This window comes from Typopeltis vanoorti, chromosome 13, assembly GCF_054136105.1.
Source record: "Typopeltis vanoorti isolate ZY-2024b chromosome 13, IOZ_Tvanoo_1.0, whole genome shotgun sequence".
Taxonomy (NCBI): domain Eukaryota; kingdom Metazoa; phylum Arthropoda; class Arachnida; order Uropygi; family Thelyphonidae; genus Typopeltis; species Typopeltis vanoorti.
The window spans coordinates 62,023,524-62,043,471 of NC_143561.1; the positions used below are offsets into that span (position 1 = coordinate 62,023,524).

The following is a 19,948-nucleotide window of genomic DNA, read 5'->3' on the forward strand; positions in this document are numbered from 1 at the left end:
TAAATTCTACATTTAAAGATAATGAAACTGATTTTGATGCTCTCAAAAGAAAGTTTACTAATCAATTTGAAACAAAGCTTTATGAAATGACAGCAAAATCAGCTAATATGTATAAAGTAAGAAATTCAAACTTTGTCATTATTAATTATTAGATAGTGCAATACTCTTAATATGTCATCAGATCATTTCTGAAGAAGCAAGATCAATCATTTTATGATATTATTTATGCTCCCATAGTTCAATTATGGAAACATGTGAATTAGAAGAAGAAAAGGGTACATATATGTCTGCACTCACCATCCAGATTGAGAACAAGTGAGAACAAGAGAACAAGTGAAACTAAGAGAGCAGCTTGGAGAAGCATCATGAATCAAAAGCTGCAAAAAGGGAAATGGTTATTAGGAGAAATCAAATGGCATCTAAGGGAAGCAATCATCAACAACTGTTCCAACAGAAACAGCTAAGGGTGGATCAAAGTTCTCCATTTTTTGATATCCTATGCTTTCTTCATGAACACTGTCTGTAAATTCTGAAGGTTGAGGAGATGAGAGATTTGGGAGTGGTAATGGAAAGGGACCTGAAATTCAGGGTTTCCATTTCATAAGTTGCAAAGTCATCACATCAGATTATGTCAATGATGTGGAAGACCCTGGCATGCAGAAATAAAGAGGTTATGATTCCATTATATAAGACCTCAATAATGCTCCATATAGATTTCTCTGCACTGATTTGGTTACTTGGGTTTCATGGGGATTAGGATATATTAGAAGAGATCCAGAGAAGATTAACTTTGGTGGTATCTGGTGTTTGGATTGTGAGATATAAAAAAGTCAGATTTAGAAAATACAATTTGCAGACCTTGTGAATAGGAGAAGGAAAGCAAATATCATTCGGACATATAAGTTGGTAAGGAGTTATTACCAGCTTAATGTGGAAGATATTTTTCATAGAACTGGAGAGTGAAAAAAGAACGAGAGGCCATCCCTGGAACTGTACAAAGAGGGTATGAGCAAAGGAGTAAGGAGCATGGAAAGTGGTTAGTGAGCAGAATGCATTACCTGAAAGAGTAGTGAATCTGAACACACTGAATGATTTTAAGCATGGTCTGATGAGATTTCTGTATCTATTACAATGAGTCTTTTGATTCCATGAATATCTGTTGTTAATAATGATAATTCTTTCTGAATTCATTCTTATTATATGTTCAAATCATTTCAATAAAAGTTCACAAATATTTCTTCAATAAATTATGCCTGCCAAGAAATAATATTCTTGTTTAATCCAAGTGTAATCAATCAAAGTTTGAACGTGGAGTATCTTCATGACAAAACTACTTGAATACAGAGGGTGATGACTTCACATCAGTTGCCTTAGTATCCTATAATGCAAAACACACTTCCTTTTGCACACGGTCTTCAGAAAGGTTGAAACCTACCTGGTTTTAAGCTTTATGAAGGTATTGTTAAAGTGCAGGGGGGGGGGGTTACCTCTCCAAAAAGTCTGAGTAATCTACAAAATCATTCTAAATCTCATTGAATGATCCTAACGGATCACCACTAAACTCATTGCTCCTAACATAAATCACTCTAGAACATTAAACTCAGCAGTGGTCCTACTCAGTAACATGCCAGACCCACAGGTCTCTTCAGTGGGAGCCAAAACCCAAGAAGATACCAAGGTTTAATTCATGCAGAACTCCTATATGCCTGTATATTCCCACAAGTAGTAAAAAGGTGTATCACCTTATTATTAAAGGTGGAAAGTTTTTTTACTCGGTAACAAAGTAAATTATACTTACTAAGAAATGATATTCTAGTTTAATCCTTTATCCAAGTGTAAGCAAATAAAGTTTGCACATGATGTATCTTGGATAGCTTATTTAACATAATATCCTCTGCAGTGGCTGTCATTTTCATCAGCCAACATAATCCTTCCATAATCATTCTTTCTTCTACTGGCCACACATCAGAAGAACTTGATGGTATTTTTTTCTCTCTTGGCTAACAGCTACTTATACAGAACTTTTGCTGTCCTTACCAAATGAGTCATATTCCTAACCTACTCTTTGCATTCCTCATGCAACTGATTTAGACAGCACAGATTTGATAAAGAAGGTACCTCATGCTTTAATAATCTACTTGCTTATTACAGTAAGGTGACGGATATATTAAACATGGGAGATGGATACACAGTAGTGTGCTTGGATTTTACAAAAGCTTTTGATAGATTGTTTTGATAGCAATATCCCAGAAGAGGAGAGTCACTAGTGGTGTGTCTCAAGGGTCTGTTTTAGAACCATCGCTGTTTAACCTCTATAAAGGGAGGTCTGGTTGGCTGAGTGGTCAGTATATCCACTTTCCAGGCAAAAGGCTGTGGGTTCAAATCCTGCTGTGGGCATGGATGTTTGTGATTGTCTGTGAAAATACTAGTGGTGGTGATGGCGGGTGGTAGATGGCGTTTGTGTAGTTGCGGTTTGTTGTAGTTGGTGGATTGAGTGGTGGAGGTAGAGAGCTGTAGAGTGGGTGCCCTCCCTCAATGAGTCTTTGAACTCCCTGAAGGTGTCATGTAATAATAATATTGGAAAAGTTTGAATGGGAATATTCAGTTGCTTGCAGATGAAGCAAAATTGGATAGAATTCTGAGAAGTAGAACAGATGTGGCTTTAAAAGAGAACTTGAATTCAACGAGTGAAGGAGCACGAGTGCGATTCAATGTTGCAAAGTGTAAGGTTTTAAAATTTTGTAAACAAAGATGGAATGTAGCGTATACACTTGGTGGAGACATATTCAAGGCAGTGAAAAAGATCTGCATGTAATGGTGAATATGGATCTAAAATTATGAGGACAGCACAACAAATAGTGGCAATGATATGGAGGACACTGAGTTGAAGTAAGAGATTCTGGTTCCATCATATAAAGCCATGAATAGGCCACATATGAACTGTGCACAGTAGTCCATATGTGGACTACTGTGCACAATGGAATGGTAAATATGAAGAAAGGTTGAAAAGATGCAATTTAGTCTAGTTGATAGGAGAGGAGAGGGGATGATATGATTAAAGACGTATAAATTAGTAAGGGGTTCTTATCGATTAGTGTTGAAGGGATTTTTCATAGAATGGTGGGAGAACAAGAGGTCACTGGAAGCTATATAAGGAAGGTGTAAGCAAATTAGTGAGAAGCAGATTTTTAGCATAGAGAGTAGTGAATGATTGGAAGAATGGATTGTCTGAGGATGTGAATGTATTTAAGGTATCGTATGATGAGCTGTGTGTATGACAGGGGAACCTTCCCATGGTAGTCTTTGACTCATGGAGATTTGAGGATAATGATAATAAAACTAACACTACTTTTTTTACTAGTCTTTAACTCCTTTCCAAAACAAAAGTTTCTTCTTAAGTTCCTCTTTCCTTTTTTTTTCCTCCCCATTTTGTTTCACTGAAATTCAAAACATCTAATTTCCTCTCCATCAAAATGTCCAGTGACTATTCATTTTTACCTGTAAGCATCAATATATTCAATGTTCTTATTCTCACTTTCATTTATGGTTCAGTTCATTTACTATTTATATCTGCCGGGCGTTGATTCCTTTCCTTCTTTTTTGGCTTCATGTAAATATACTGCTGACTTGCTGGGCCAGTTGTAACTTAACCAAAACCCTTTTAGTCAGAATTCAGGGTGCCTAATGAACTTTCATCCATCAGGCATCCCCCTACTAATTCCATTATTGTCTCAGGCATATCTTTTTTGGCTTAGATGTTGGGTTTGGACTTTAAAAAGGAAAAAATATCACACTGAGCCCCCCAGCTTATGATAAATCAAATGAGAGTAAAATGGAAGTAGCATTATTAAAAAAAAGTACCATATTAAAAGACAATACTGTAAAAGGAATATTAATCAAAATGTGATGTGCAAGTTCATAAACAGTAGACAGCATGGACTAAAAGAGTAACCAACATGGTAAGGGAGGCAAAATCAAATTATGAGAGTTTCTTTTTTCTTTTTTTTCTGAATTCCACTCATGAAAGGTTGTAAACTTATCACATATTAGTTCTGTAAGTGGGCTAAGACTCAGGTAAATTTTCGTTATTCTAGAAACAAAACATGCTACTTTTTTTTTAAGCCACTTCAGGCTTCTAATAAACAGAATGGCAGTCTCATATCAAGCAACAGATTTCATCTACTACCTAAAGATGAATTTCATCACTATGCATAAATATCCATGCCTGTAGTGGGATTCAAACACAGCCTATTGGCTGTGTTTGAATTTTACTTCCTTTTACTCACCACTTGAAATCCTGGTTGGCCAATGGATAGTGGCCAACCAGGATTTCAAGTGGTGAGTAAAAGGAAGAATAGTTATGGAAGAACATCTTGAATTAAGGCTGATGACAAGAAGGAGATTTCAGATTTCACTCATTCCACACTCCCTAAGCAAAGAAACTGGTCCACTCACCCTTATTAAACATACTCTTACACAACTTCTAGGGATAACCCCTTATTTTGTCACTACTTCTCATGTCTTGAAAAATTTATTTTCTGTTAATCTGATAAAATCCCTTTGGTAACTTATAAGGTTCTCATGTCCCCTCTCTTTCACCTGTCAACTAAACTTTGCAACCCACACACCTTCAATCTATTCTCATAGGGAGAATCCTCTACACCACTTCATGATCTCCAAGAAACCAAGGTGACCAAATCTGAGAACAGCAGTCACGATGTTGCCAAATCACAGCCCTATATATAAAGAGGGATATAACCTCCTTATCTTTACTTGTCAATGTGTTCTTTAACATCCAAGCAATCCTTTGAGCTATTTTTCCAATGCAATATGTCCTCTGGAATTTAAATTTATATACATCCCCCCCCCTCCGATTCTTAGCCACATAAAAATACTCATCAATTTTCTGTAATTCACAAGTGTGATAATCAATATGATGCAAAGTGTACAATCTTTTCATCTCAAAGTGCATTACCTTACATTCCACCATTATCCTTTGCCCACACTGCCAATTTACTTGAATCATTCTGCAGGATATCTACGCCATCTTTATCAACTATTGTCAGACCAATTTTGTACCATAAGCAAATAACTGAATATCCCTTTCCCCTTAAATCTTCGGTTATATCATTAATATATAAATTAAAGAGCAGTGGCCTTAGTACAGGATCCTGGGACACTCTACTAGTCATCCTCATTATCTTCAATTCAATTCCATCATACACCACCCTCATATCCATTCCTATTTGCTTCAAATTATATAATAGTTTTGCATGCAGTATTCTCTCAAATGCTTTTGTAAAGTTCAGCAGTATCATGGTGTAGCCATTTGCTTTATACAAGTCTGCCGTCACCTTATTATAAAATGTGAGTAAACATCTAACTCCAAAACATTCAAATGCAGTTCATCAGGCATATACAAGTACTTTCATCAAATTCACTTACACATCTACAAACTACACACCATTCCTCCTACTCAGTCCTCTCAATGACTCATTAAAAATTATGCCTGTTCTTCTCAATTCTGTCCTATCATACTGAGGAAGAAGATTCACAAATTTTACTTTCTTACTCTTCATTTTTCCTTCCTTCAACAACTCTTTGATATCCTCTCTTGTTGCATATTTTTCACTTTCAAATCATTTGTGTCTGCCAAAACAATCAACTCTTTCACTGCTTCCTTCTGCAAATTAACAGCTTCACTAACATCCTCGATCTTTACACCTGGAAATCCCATATAATACTTTCTCTTTACTCCCAGTTTCTTGTACTTTTATACTTTTCCCATTTACTTTTTTTGTTCATTCTCCCTCCTAATCGTTTCTTCAGTCACTTGAACTTATATTTATCCTCTGTTTTCTTAGTAAGTTTTAACTTTTTCTTGTTATACATCAATGATCCTTCCTTCTGACTGACTGACTTATTCATAGGTTTGTTGAGGATGGCTCACCCAATTCCTCTTCTTCTTTCTCATTCTTCAAACCTTTTAGTTCACAAACATTCCAAGTTTTAGACTTGTGATCCTCAAATGTCAATCTTCAAATCAACTCAACATAGGTCCTGCATAATTTCTTGAAAAAAAAAAGGAATTAAATAAGACTAGTTTTCTCTTTTCAGAGTGACATTTACCTTCGGCCTTTTCTAGCATATCAAAAGCCTCCTATTCTATTTGAAACCTAACTTCACCTTCCTTATACAAATGCTCACTTCATACAAATTCAAAATTAACCCTACTTTGGAATACTCTTCCCATACATGAAGCAGTTCACCAAAAAAGAGAGCAATTCCCAAAAACAGATGATTATCCCCCGCCCTCATTTGAAGATTTATTCCCTTCTCTGGGGTGCTTAAGGGTCAAAGCTGTATAACTGAGAGGAGACCTCCACATAGCCTTTAAAGGAATGTAGAGAACCGACCAGGGCTTCTGACCTAATGTCTAATCCTCACATTCTCGTGGTGCACCCTGGGGTATCTACTTGGATACTGAACGAATGAGGATGGGCTGACAATTTGGGATTTAGGCGAACAAATTGTATTCTTATTGGTTAAACCAAAATAAAAATAAAAAAATGATGGTACGACATGACAAAATTTCATGCCGGCTGGGCATGTTGCCCAGTTAAACAAGGCCCCCATTGTTTTTGCCAGGGAACCAGGACAAACAGCGAAAAGTCAGCTACTGGAACAAATCTGAAAACAAACCCCAACTCAACATCACCAGAGTTAAAGACCGGTACTATCAACATAAGAAGCATGAATGGCAAAGAAATGGAGATAGCTGAGAAATTAGATAAGTACCAGATCGACATAATAGGGGTGACTGAAACAAAAAAGACAAAAACTGGTGAGGTCTGTCTGAGCAATAAATACAAAATGTTATATTCAGGCAATGACAATCAAGGAAAAGAAGGAGTAGCCATAGTATTCAACACAAAATACGAGGCTAATTTTCTTGAATGGCAGTCAGTCTCAAGTAGAGTAATGTGGGCAAATATGAGAATGGGGAACTGGACAATGAGACTTATTTGTGCCTATGGTCCCACAGAAGGTTCTACTAAGGTAGAAGTGGAGGAATTTTTTGAGGCTTTAGAAAAAGCAACTGACACAATGAAAAATGAAAAGTTGGTCCTTGTTGGAGATCTAAATAGCAGAGTAGGAAATGATTGTGAGACATACAAAAATATTTTGGGAAAATTTGGAGAAAAGAGCAAAGCTAATAATAATGGCAAATATTTGTTGGATTTCTGCTCAGGACATGGACTGGTTATTACTAATACCATGTTCCAACATAAAAATGTGCACAAATTCACATGGAGAGAAGAGGCAAGGAATAAGAAAAGTCTCATTGACTATGTTATTGTTGATAGTGATGTTTTCTTCCTGGTGCAGGACACCAGAGTGTACAGAGGATTTGAAATTGGAAGTGATCACTATTTAGTCTTGAGCAGGATAAAATTGAATTTCATATTGAAAAGAATAACATGCAAGAAAGTTTTAAAGCGAATAAAAGTTGAGCAGCTCTCAGATGTGAAATGTAGACTAAAATACACAAAGATTATTGAAGAAAAAATTAAAGAGTTTGAGAACAGGAATCAAACCGTGGAGATTCAGTGGCAAACTCTGAAGAAAACATTGATTGATTCTGCCAGAGAGGCATGTGGTAAGGTTGTCTGCAAGGATAAAAAAATCAGAACTCCCTGGTGGACACAGGAAGTTAAAGAGGCAGTGAAGGAAAAGAAGAAAGCATATCAAAAGTTCCTGGCAATTAAGTCAGCTTGTGCTCTTAGAGAATACAGAGACAAATGCAAAAATGCTAAACACTGTGTAAAACTAGCAAAACAAAAGTCATGGGAGGACTTTGGCAAGAATATAGAAAATAAATATCAAGAAGGTGGCAAAATATTGTGGAGGTTGTTGAAGAAGCTTAGGAATGGAGGAAAGAGTGCTGTAAAAGGAGTTAGAGATGATAAAGGTGACATGAAAATGGGATAAAAAGATATCCTTGAAGTATGGAGTAATTACTACGAGAAATTGCTAAATGAAACAAGCAGTGATAGCACAGTGGTAAAAAACACTGACCAGGCATGCAGTCAGGAATACATATCCATACTTGAAGTAGAAAAAGCCATCAAAGGCTTGAAATGTGGAACGGCAGAGTCGATAATATATCGACGAGAAATACTGAAGTATGGTGGTATAAAAGTCTTACAGTGGCTGCACTGCATAGTTCAGAAAGCCTGGACAGAGGGACAAATTCCCGATGATTGGAGTAGAGCTCTCATAGTACCCATATATAAAAAGGGAAATAAAACTGCATGTGAGAATTACAGAGGTATTTCCCTACTGAGTGTTCCTGGCAAGATCTATGCAAGTATACTTGAGAAACGGTTGAGAAGAATTGTGGAAGAAAAGCTTGGTGAAGAACAAGAAGAACAAGCTGGATTCAGGTCAAATAGAGGCTGTCAGAATCAGATCTTCACTTTACGACAAATAGTCGAGAAAGCATATGAATATAACAGAGATCTGTATTTAAGTTTTGTCGATTTGGAAAAGGCATATGACAAGGTGCCAAGAGAGAAGTTATTCAATATGCTACAGTTATATGGTGTCAATGGGGCATTATATCAAGCAATACTTAGTCTTTATTTGAGTTATAAGGCAGCAGTTAGAATTGAAGGAAGTACAGGAAGATGGTTTAATGTTAAATCTGGTGTGAGACAAGGATGTACATTATCCCCTCTGTTATTCATTATCTATATGGATCACATTATGAAGGAATGTGGTATTAAACCTAATATCAAAATTGGAGATGTTAATGTCAGCTCTTTGCTTTATGCGGATGATGTTATACTTCTAAATAAATCCGCTACAAGTCTGCAAGATTCTCTGACTAAATTGAATAGCTGTTGTAATAGATATGGTATGAAGGTCAGCATTAAAAAGACAAAGACAATGAAAATAGGCAGAATCATTGAAAATGTCAACTGTGTTGTGAATGGAGAACCTGTGGAACAAGTAAAACATTTCAGCTATTTAGGTACGATTTTTACTGAAGATGGTAAATTAAATATAGAAATAGACAACAGAATCAGCAAAGTTGGTATAGTAGGAAGTCAATTGAATAAGTTCATATGGAATAAGAGAGAAATTAGTCGGAACACTAAATTAGCTGTATACAAGACGGTGTTCAAACCAGTTTTAACTTATGGATCTGAGAGCTGGGTCAGAAGTAAAACACTTGACCAAAGACTAGAGACCACCGATATGAGAGTCCTGAGAAAGATTAGAGGCGTGAACAGATGGCATCAATGGCAATATCATATTAAAAACGAGGATATTAGGAAAGAACTTGACATTGTCAACATCCAGGAATGCGTTAGCAGAGCTAATCTCAGGTGGTATGGTCACTTAAACAGAATGGGCGAAGAAAGATTAGCAAAACAAGTGTTCTCTACCAGGTTGGCAGCAAAATGACCCAGAGGAAGACCAAGATATAGGTGGATTGATATGGTACAAAGTGCCTTAGACGATAGAAATATAAGATCTGATAATGTTGGAGTCTTGACAAGTAACAGACTGATTTGGCGGAAAACTGTAGATAGGAAGTTAGTAATGATGTAATTTTTTTCATGTTGTGCTATCATATCCTGTACACCCCTTGAAGGTACCTGGCAGGAATTTGATGATGATTCACCTTCTCTAACATACAGACTATTTCTGTTAAACTTTTTAGAAGGACAATAAGATCAACAGAGATAAGAATGGAGGAATATGTACACTAATTTCTTCATTCAGATAATTCTGGCCTTGCAGCATACACCATTTCACTAGATATGACAAGTTCAGTAGAAATGAATTGTTTTTACACAAAAGTAACTATATATATATAAATCTCTGTTCAAAGAATTCTGTTTGGCCAATTAAAAAAAAAAAAAACTGACTACATTCCAATATCAAAATTGTGAGTAATTATTTTGAAGAAGCAATTTATATATAAACACACTTATGTAGGATTAGTATAAAAGTATGTCATACTCCAAACCAGTAAACCAAAGGCACACGCTTACAATTCAGTTGTTTCAGACTGTTGCTGCTGCCTGGCAATAAAGAATACTATTATAGTTGTAGTGTTTATATAGTTAATTGGTTGGTTGGTTTATTGGTGCAAGAACAGCAAAGTCATACTGCACCATAGCAAAAATTATAGCAGCACACAAGGTCAAAAGGTTACAGCAATGCATAAATAAATTAGTAAATATGACTTTAAATTTTTCAGGAAATTATAACATATACTAAAATATTAATTAAAAAACTTTAATCAATACCTTCCTATATTTCGGCAATGTTACATTGCCATTTTCTAGGAACATAAATCTATGATATGTGCACACAGGCACCAACAACAAGCAAATGAGGCTGAAGAAGGCAACTGGCATTGGTTCTAGAGTCCTAAAGGTGTCCCTATTTGGGGCAGTCTCATGCAACCACATTTGTTGAGATTTGGTAACTTTTTTTAGAACTGAGGCTGATTCCAAGAACAATCTTTCATATTTATATTTGCTACGGTATAGCAAAGTGGCTTTCTTCCAGAGTGGCTGTATTGGTGAAACTGGATGTAGTCTTGGTGTTCCGATATCCTGATATTAGCTGTCCTGCCTGTTTGGCTGTAGTAGGACAGTTTACCTGCAAGGGATCAGGTAAACCCCAAGTAGGTCTAGGCCCTAGGGGAAGTAACTGGTCTTTGGTGGAGCAGATAAGGGATGCCAATTTCTTATGTGGTTTGTAACAGGCAGGTCATATTTTAAGATTTTTGTGAGCTTTTCAGACATGCCTGGATATACGGAATGGTGATAGATTTAGTGTAATCTCTGTTAAGAAGGGGGGGGGGTAACTGGTTTTAATATTTTCTGAATGTTTTTGGGGTTGTAGCCATTGGCTAAGGAGATGTTAAGGATATGGTTAAGTTCAGTAGTTAGGGCATTGTTCTCTGAACAGATCAATTTAGCCCTGCTATATATAAGGTATTTATAATCCCATATTGTTGTGAGGGGGAGGGGGTGATTGTTGGTGAATGTATCTACCTATATGGATCGGTTTTCTGTAAACAAAGAAAGCCAGGAATCCATCAGGCTGGCGTGTAATCAGAGTGGCTAAAAAAGGGAGACTGTTGTTTTCTTTTTCCAAGGTGAACTGGATTCTGAGGACATCAAGACTGACTTTGATTGTTTAACTAACACACTTAAACACTTTGATTGTTTAAGTGTGCTAGGAAGTTGTGGAGTGTGTCTAAGGCATGTAGCAGCATCATCCACTTAGCATAGCCAGACAGTGGGTTTTTGTGGGGTTGAGTTTAAGGCTTTTTCTTCAAAAGTCTCCATAAAAAAGCTTGTTGGGGGGGGGGAGAATCCATGACTATACCTTCTATCTGTTTGCAGAATTTTCCCTTCCAAATGAAATAGCCTGAGTTCATGGTGAACTGAAATAGGGCTGAGATATCAGGAGAAATTTGGCTTGGATGAGATCTAAGGTATCTTTGAGTGGAACATTGGTGAATAAGGAGGAGACATCAAAACTGACCATTATATCAGTGTGTTAGGAGTGAGAGGTTTTCTATACTGGCTTTAAAGTGGGCTGAGTTTTTAATGTGTGATGGTGTGTTGCCAGTATAATGTGTGAGCAATTTGGCTAAATGTTTGGTAATTTGTATGTGGGGGAATCAATGCCATAAGCAGAATGTGCCATTATGTCCCACTGTGGGTCGCATTGATTCCCCTACAAAATAGCCAAACATTTAGCCAAATTGCTCACACATCATACTGGCAACACACCATCACACACACATTAAAAACTCAGCCCACTTTAAAGCCAGTATAGAGGACCTCTCACTCCAACACACAGACATAATGGTCAGTTTTGATGTCTCCTCCTTATTCACAAATGTTCCACTCAAAGATACCTTAGATCTCATCCAAGCCAAATTTCCTCTTGATATCTCAGCCCTATTTCAGTTCACCATGAACTCAGGCTATTTTGTTTGGCAGGGAAAATTCTACAAACAGATAGAGGGTTCTTCCCTCTCTCGCTCTCTCTCTCTCCCCCCAGCAAACTTCTTTATGGAGACTTTTGAAGAAAAAGACTTAAACTCAGCCCCACAAAAACCCGCTGTCTGGCTATGCTAAGTGGATGATGTGTTCTCTATTTGGCCACATGCCTTAGACACACTCCACAACTTCCTAACATACTTAAACAATCAACACCCCCAGAATCCAGTTCACCTTGGAAAAAGAAAACAACAGTCTCCCTTTTCTAGATGCTCTGGTTACATGTCAGCCTGATGGACTGGCTTTCTCTGTTTACAGAAAACTGATTCACCAACAATCACATTCCCCCCCCCACAACAATATGGGATTATAAAAATCCAATATAACAGGGCTAAATTAATCAGTTCGGACAACAATGTCCTAACTACTGAACTTAACCATATCCTTAACACCTTCTTAGCCAATAGCTACAACCCCAAAAAAATCCAGAAAATATTAAAACCAGTTAACCCACACCCCCCCTCCCTGCTTAACAGAGATTACACTAAATCTATCACCATTCTGTATATCCAGGGCACATTTGAAAAGCTCACAAAAATCCTAAAAAAATATGGCCTGACTACCTGTTACAAGCCACATAAGAAATCGGCGTCCTTTATCCACTCCACTAAAGACCAGCTACTTCCCTTAGACCTACCTGGAGTTTACCAGGTCCCTTGCAGCTGTAAACTGTCCTACTACAGCCAAACAGGTAGGACAGCTAATATCAGGATATCCAAACACAAAGACTACATCCGGTTTCACAATACAGCCACTCAAGACTTGCAAACCATGCACTAGATACCCACCACAGAATAAACCAGAAGAAAGCCACTTTGCTACACTGTAGCAAATATAAATATGAAAGATTATTCTTGGAATCAAGCCTCAGAGCTAAAAAACTTCCCAAATCTCAACAAATTTGAGTGCATGAGACTGGCCCAAATTTGGGAAGCTTGCATCCTTAGAACATCAGCCCAACATCCAAGACAACCCAATTTAGCCTGCTAGGGGGGGGGGGCACCTTTAGGACTCTAGGACCAATGCCAGTTGCCTCCTTCAGCCTCATTTGCTCATTATTGGTGCCTGTGTGCACATATCATAGTTTTATGTTCCCAGAAGATGGCAATATAACATTGCCGAAATATAGGAAGGCATTGATTAAAGTTTTAATTAATATTTTAGTATACATTGTCATTTTCTGAAAAATTTATAAAGTCATATGTAACCAACGTATAAGTTTATCTACAAAAATTAGTAAATAATATGTATGTACAAAAATTAAGTTAAGCAATGCAGTAGCTTCATATAAATAAAATTATAGTTAAATGTGTTTCTACAAATTAAATCTTTGTAAAAGCTAAAAACCTCATGCAATCTGTCTGAGTCTGGTAACATTTGCTTGAGTGTGATTGGCTTGGCCAGATAGGTAAATGTCATTCCTCTCTCATGTAAAATGCTGGTACTCCACCAGAATATGACAAAGAGTAAGATATGTATTGCAATTTTTACACACACTGGTAGGTCATTGGCCATGGGTAACTAAGAATGTGTAAGATGACTGTGATCTATGCAGAGCCTAACAAGAACTACTTCCTCTCTTTTCTTTCTACAATGACTAGAATGCTAATGTTTAATTTCAGACTTAATGTCATGTAATTTGTTTGTCAATACTTCCTGCCATTGAGCAATTAGCTTTGATCTTATATACTGTCTGTAGTCTGTATATGGTACTATCAACAGTACATGGGGGGAAATATGAGCTAATCTAGCAGTTGCATCTGCAGTCTCATTTCCCTTAATTCCAACGTGGGTGGAAATCCAGCACAACTGAACATCAAAATTAACGGTTGTCATTTTTTGTACAACAGGTCTAATGTCCCGCACGGCACTGGATGTGGATTATATATAGGAGAGGAGATCGCCTGTAAAAAGTTCAGTCTGTATAAATTAAACAGTTTTGGTAGCAGTTTTCTTTTATATGCACAAGTGCAAGCTGAATGGCATGCAACTCTCTGCTATATAATTACTGCAATCAGGTGGGATCTGGAAACTCTACTCTAGAGACCAAATATGGAACATTTGGACCTGCAGCCTATTGGTTAGACAATGAATAGTGCTGACCACTCAAGCCAATCAGCCTGTCATATATGGCACTAAAACAATTTTTTTTTTTCAAGTTCTAATCAATGGAATGTGCTTTCTTATAATTAAAATATACAAGTATCTATTAATTTATCATCAACATACTTCTGAAAAGTGAACTCCTGTTGTCATACAATTGTACAAGCTGAACTCTGTGTACTATCATCTTCTGAAAAAAAGAAAAAAAAACAACTTAGATTTTGAAAGTGAATTTTGTTTTACAATAATAGATATATATAAAATAGCAGGTGCATCCAGAAACTAAGTTCCAATCGCGAACACTGATGGTGCAGGTGGTAGAAGTGCCGAAACAGCAATAGCACAGGAGTCAAGAAATAAACAGCAGAACTATTATTGATTCTCAGTCTATGCTTATAAGTTAACTATTGTATCATAAAATGAGTAAGAAAATCAAAAATTCCACCAGTTATAAGATACAGTCAGTGATAAAATTTCTGAATGGCAAAAATATTTGTCTGGCTGAAATTTATTGGCAACCTAGTAAAGTGTATGGAGAAAATGCTGTGATTGCATTTCTGAATGAGATGCATTCCTCCAAGATCATGTGTACCATATTGTCAGTTCTCAGTCTATTCTTAAGTTCATCATCGTGTCATGAAATGAGCATGAAATCAAAATTCCTGCCAGTTGTGAAATACAGTCAGTAATAAAATTTCTGAATGTGACAGATGTAGTGTTCTCCTCATTGACTTTATGCCTCGAGCAACAACAATAAATGAAGATGACTATAAGACTCAAAAAATTGTAGTGGTCTATTCAAAACAAAAGACCAGACCACCTCATTTCTGGAGTTGTTTTGATTCAACAATGAATGATTCCATTCTGCTGTTCAAACATATCAACCTCCAACAATTCAAATGGAAAGTTTTCGAAGCCCTCCACTGTATAGATCTTACACCTGGCCCTCCATCTTTCTAAACTTGAAGAGATTTTTAACAGCTCAACAATTCACCATGAAGGATTTGGCAAAGAAATTCTGATCAACAAAATACTTATTAATCACTATACAGTATGTGGAAACGTAGCTGACAGCATGTGTAAACATATGACAATAAAATCAGAACTTTGTTTCTAGATGTGATCAGTATAATATTGCATCATAAAATAATAATAATAATAATAATAAAATACTGTAATTACTTCCCAACATCCATGAAATCACATTATAAGACTTCACTCTCGATCTATATATCTCTTAGTGTCAAACTTCTCCTTAAATGAAGTGAGTCAATGCAGTCCTCTAGTTTTCTTTTACTTACTAAACTATGTACTTGCATTCTCTCAAGCTTTCTTGTACTGGATTTTTTTTTTATCTTGCAATTATTTTTGTTAACAGCCTCTGAATCATCTTTATAGGCTCTTCATTCTTTCTATTCACTTCTACTTCCCATACCAAAAGAAAATATTTGAGATTCTTATAAAAATGAATGTTTTCACTTACATTTCTTATTGCATGGAAAAAAACAAACAAACAAACTCAGCAAGATTGTAGAAATTGGTTCATAACTTATTTTAACGATATTAGAACACTAAATGAACTAAATTATAAAAAAAAAAGATGTTTTTTAACTGGCTTATATGTCACTGAATTTCAAACCAGAATTATCAGAGCACACTACATGTTACAGTGAACAAGTGACAATGAGTAAGTGAAACAATTCAAATTGTAACAGACAAAAGATCTAAAACCTTAATTTAGTTCCCTCTAATGTAAAAAAGAAGTATTATAGCTTTGTAAGAGTTGATCTTAGGATAATAGTCATCCAAATTTTTGGCAAATGAATGCAACCATACTTGTTTAGGTTATGAGAATACTTCACAGCCATGGATAACTCTAAAAATCTTTCTGCCCTGTAAAGGCTTCTATATACCAGCAGGCATATAATATAAGGAGTAGAGTTTGTTACCTTGATCAATATGTTGGAAACTCAGATTGTAAGCATTAGTGGGGCCTGACTATCAGAATCAGATATACTAACAGTATTTTTAGGAAGGAAAGACAAGACAGGAGAGAAGGAGTGTGATACTAATGATATCAAATGACTTGAATCCGGTTAGTGTTGAGAACTATGATTGTAATACTACACCCTCTGTCCAAAAAGAAACCGAACTTTTGATAGAAAATAAAACACAGGCCAATTATAATTATTCAAATCATTTATTTTAATCAATATACTCTCCCTCAGCTTCGATACAGCATTTGGCATGGTCAATTAATTCATTAAGTTTTTTATATCTGTTTTTGGAATACTATTGAGAGTCGTGGTTACTGCTGCTTGAATGTTTCAATGGTATCATATCGCTTTCATCAGCAAATGAAGTCGGGAGAAGAGAAAGAAGTCACAGGGTGCTAAATCAGGTGAATACAGTGAGTGATCCAACACACAAACTTGGTTTTTGATCAAAAACCATCTCACAATGTTTGAACGATGAGATGGTGCATTATTGTGCAAAAGTGACCAGCTGCCTGCATCATGATATTCATGCCACATGCAATGAATTCTGGCTATCAATCGCTTCAAAACTTTGAGATAAAACTCACCATTGACCGTTTGGCCAGGCAGAATGAATTCTTTGTGGATAATGCCCTTGGAATCGTAGAAATAAATCAGCATTGTCTTTACTTTTGACTTCTCCAAGCGACTTTTTTCGGATGCCCCTCCTCTGGTGGTCTCCTTTGTTTCAGCTCATACTCAAAAACACCATGTTTCATCACCATTAACGATCGTTTCAAGGAAGTTTGAGTCCTTGCGAGTGGTTTTAATGAAGTCCTTACAGTGTTCAATTCGATACATTTTTTGGTCGTCGGTCAACTTGTGGGGGACAAATCACGAATTCAATTTACAAAGGCCCAAACTCTCAGTTAAAATGTTGTGCACAGTTGATTTTGGAATCCCCAGTTCATCTTCAATCAATCTCACGGACGATTTCGGTTTTCTTTGATGAAATCACGCACTTTTTAGCTGTTACCTTTGCTCAGTCCAGTTTTTGGATGGCCCGGTTTTTTGTCGTCCTCAAGCGTCTCACGACCACTTTGAAATCACTTAACCACTCATAAATTTGAGTATGAGATAAGCATTCATCACCGTATGCTTTTTGAAGCATTTGATGCGTTTCGGTGAAACTTTTACCAAGTTTAACACAAAAGTCAATCACAGCTCTCTGTTTGAAACTCATTTTCCAACCGTTCATCAAAACACACTGTCATTCTTGGCACTATAACTCGGCTTCTAATGAAACAAATGTCATAAACAGTTGACACAACACTAATGAAGGGGGCCGCTTTCAACAACGAAAAGATAACAGGTGGCGCCACTAGTTTCTTCTATTTTCAAAAAGTTCGGTTTCTTTTTGGACAGAGGGTGTAGTAACAGTTTTTCACGTGGCAGTGAGTTTGAAACCATCTGGTGGGACGTGGAACCTAACAAGATCAAATACATAGTGGATTGTTGTTACAGACCTGGTAGATAAGTTGCCATAATGGGGTATTTAATTATTCAAACATTGATTGTGTAGCAATAAAATCTCATGCGAAGAATGAAACTGAATTTATTAAGCTGTTGCAAGACAACTTCCTCAAGCAGCAAGTAACAGAAGGAACTGAAGGTCAAAGAGCGTTAGATTTGATTATAGTGTCAGAGGGTGTTTCAGTTAAAGACTTAACTATTCTGCCAACAGTTGGTAACAGTAATCATGCGGTATTCACTTGGGACGTGACTAAGTTTTTGAAAGTTCCATACATGCCGAAATACAAAGCAAGAAACTATTACCAATTGAAGAGGATACTGAGTTTAGCACAATAGTATCGGTTGCTGGATGGGAAGAATATTGACAGTACATGGGAAGCATTTAAACAATAATACTTAAACGATACAATATCAGAATGTGTCCCGAGAGTTTGAAGAATAAATAGGGTAGGAGTCAAATGGATGTGTAATTTTATCAAGTAAGAAAAGAAAGATGTGAAAGGAATACTGTGTGCATAAGGATGATGTCTGTTATGAAAATTATAAGCAGCTGTCCAGAAGAGTCACAACTGTTGTACAGAAAGCTTAGTTTCAGTATGAAAAGAAACTGGCTCTGCAAGCCAAAGACAACCCACAAGAATTCCATCAATATGCTGCAAATAAAAGAAAGAATAAATATGAAAAAATAACTCTTCTGAATGCAGATGGTGCGAGACTGACAGATGCAGAAGAGGTTGTTCAACTAAAGAATGCCCATTTTACTAAAAGCTATCAACCTGGTGTATGCAACACTGAGTTTACTGCTACTTCTGAAGAAACTCAGGAGTATGAAGAGCTGTTGCACAAACTGAATAAGAATTGGGTAACAGGGACTAATGCAAGATCAGCATGACAGCTAAAAGAGTGTTCAGCTGAACTGATTATTCCTTTGACCATGTTATTATAATTTGAGCCTCAAATCAGGGAAGATTCCACAGCAGTAGAAAGAATGTATGGTAATAATTCCATTGCACAAGGGTGGTGCAAAGACCGATGTATCCAACTATTGACCAGTTAGTATCTCATGAGTGGTTGTGAAGATTTTGACAAAATTAGGTAGGGCTTGCATTCAGAAATGGATTGACAGTGAATCTTTATTTTGCAATGAACACAGCACGGATTTACTAAGGGAAGATTTTTACAACTTACTAACATTAGAATAATGTTACACAATGATACTTTTGGATTATAAAATATTAGCAATGCTAAGAGGATGGAGGCTGATTGACAGATATCAAAAAATGGTATATGGGGAATGTGAGTGTGCAAGACTTAAGGTAGCTAGTGGTGTACCAAAATGATCAGTCCTTGGTCCACTGTTATTCAGTCTGTACATTAATGACATTGGGAAGAATTTGAAGCAATATACAGGTATTTGCTGATGATGCAAAGATAGGTAGGGTGATCAAGGATGCTGCTGATATGCAGTACTTGCAGAACGCATCTGAATAGGCTGGAATTATGGGCATGGGAAATACACGTTGGTTCAATGTCAGTAAATATAAAGTCATGCACTTTGGCATGATTAGATATTCAACATATTATAATGGGGGGGGGGGGAATTATGCTAAAAGAAAGATCTTGGAGTGTTAGTAGATAGGAAGTTGATGTTCAGAGGCAATTATTATTATTATTATTATTATTATTTGACACCTCCAGGGAGTCCATAGACTCATCGAGGGAGGGCACCTGCTCTACAACTCTGTCTCCACCAACCGACCACAACTACACAAACACTATCTACCGCTGATCACCACCACCACTAGTATTTCCACAGATAATCACAAACATCCATGCCCACGGCGGGATTCGAACCCGCAGCCTTTTGGCGGGAGCAAAGATTACAAATGCAACTCAAAAGATAATTGCAATGCTGAAATGAATTCTGACATGTAAAGATAAGGATGTCATTTTGCCTTTTTGACAATAGTCCAAGTGAGATGTTATCAAGCCTTTACAAGGCTTGATAACATCTCACTTGGACAATTGTGCACAAGTCTGGTCTCCGTTGTGATTCTGATACGGTGGAGAGAGAGAGAGAAAGTGCAAAGGAGAGTGTTAAAAATGATATCAAGATTGTGGAATACTGATTAGAATTTGAAAACTGCAGATGCTAGCAAACAGGAAAGAGATGGGGGTGATATGATTGAGACATAAACTTCTGAAAGGATCATATAGGATTTCAGTTGATGGAAT

The 19,948-nt window shown here is 36.7% G+C and overlaps 1 protein-coding gene across 1 annotated transcript in view; it reads right to left on the reverse strand.

The window, feature by feature from the left end:
• Nucleotides 1–419: 419 nt before the first annotated feature.
• Nucleotides 420–19,948, reverse strand: part of LOC150100217 (kinesin-like protein KIF28) — a 308,018-nt gene continuing 288,489 nt past the window's right edge. The window contains exon 24 of the mRNA XM_090402612.1: nucleotides 420–577. Coding sequence (XP_090258738.1) covers nucleotides 420–577 — 158 coding nt within the window. The remainder of the gene's footprint in view (nucleotides 578–19,948) is intronic.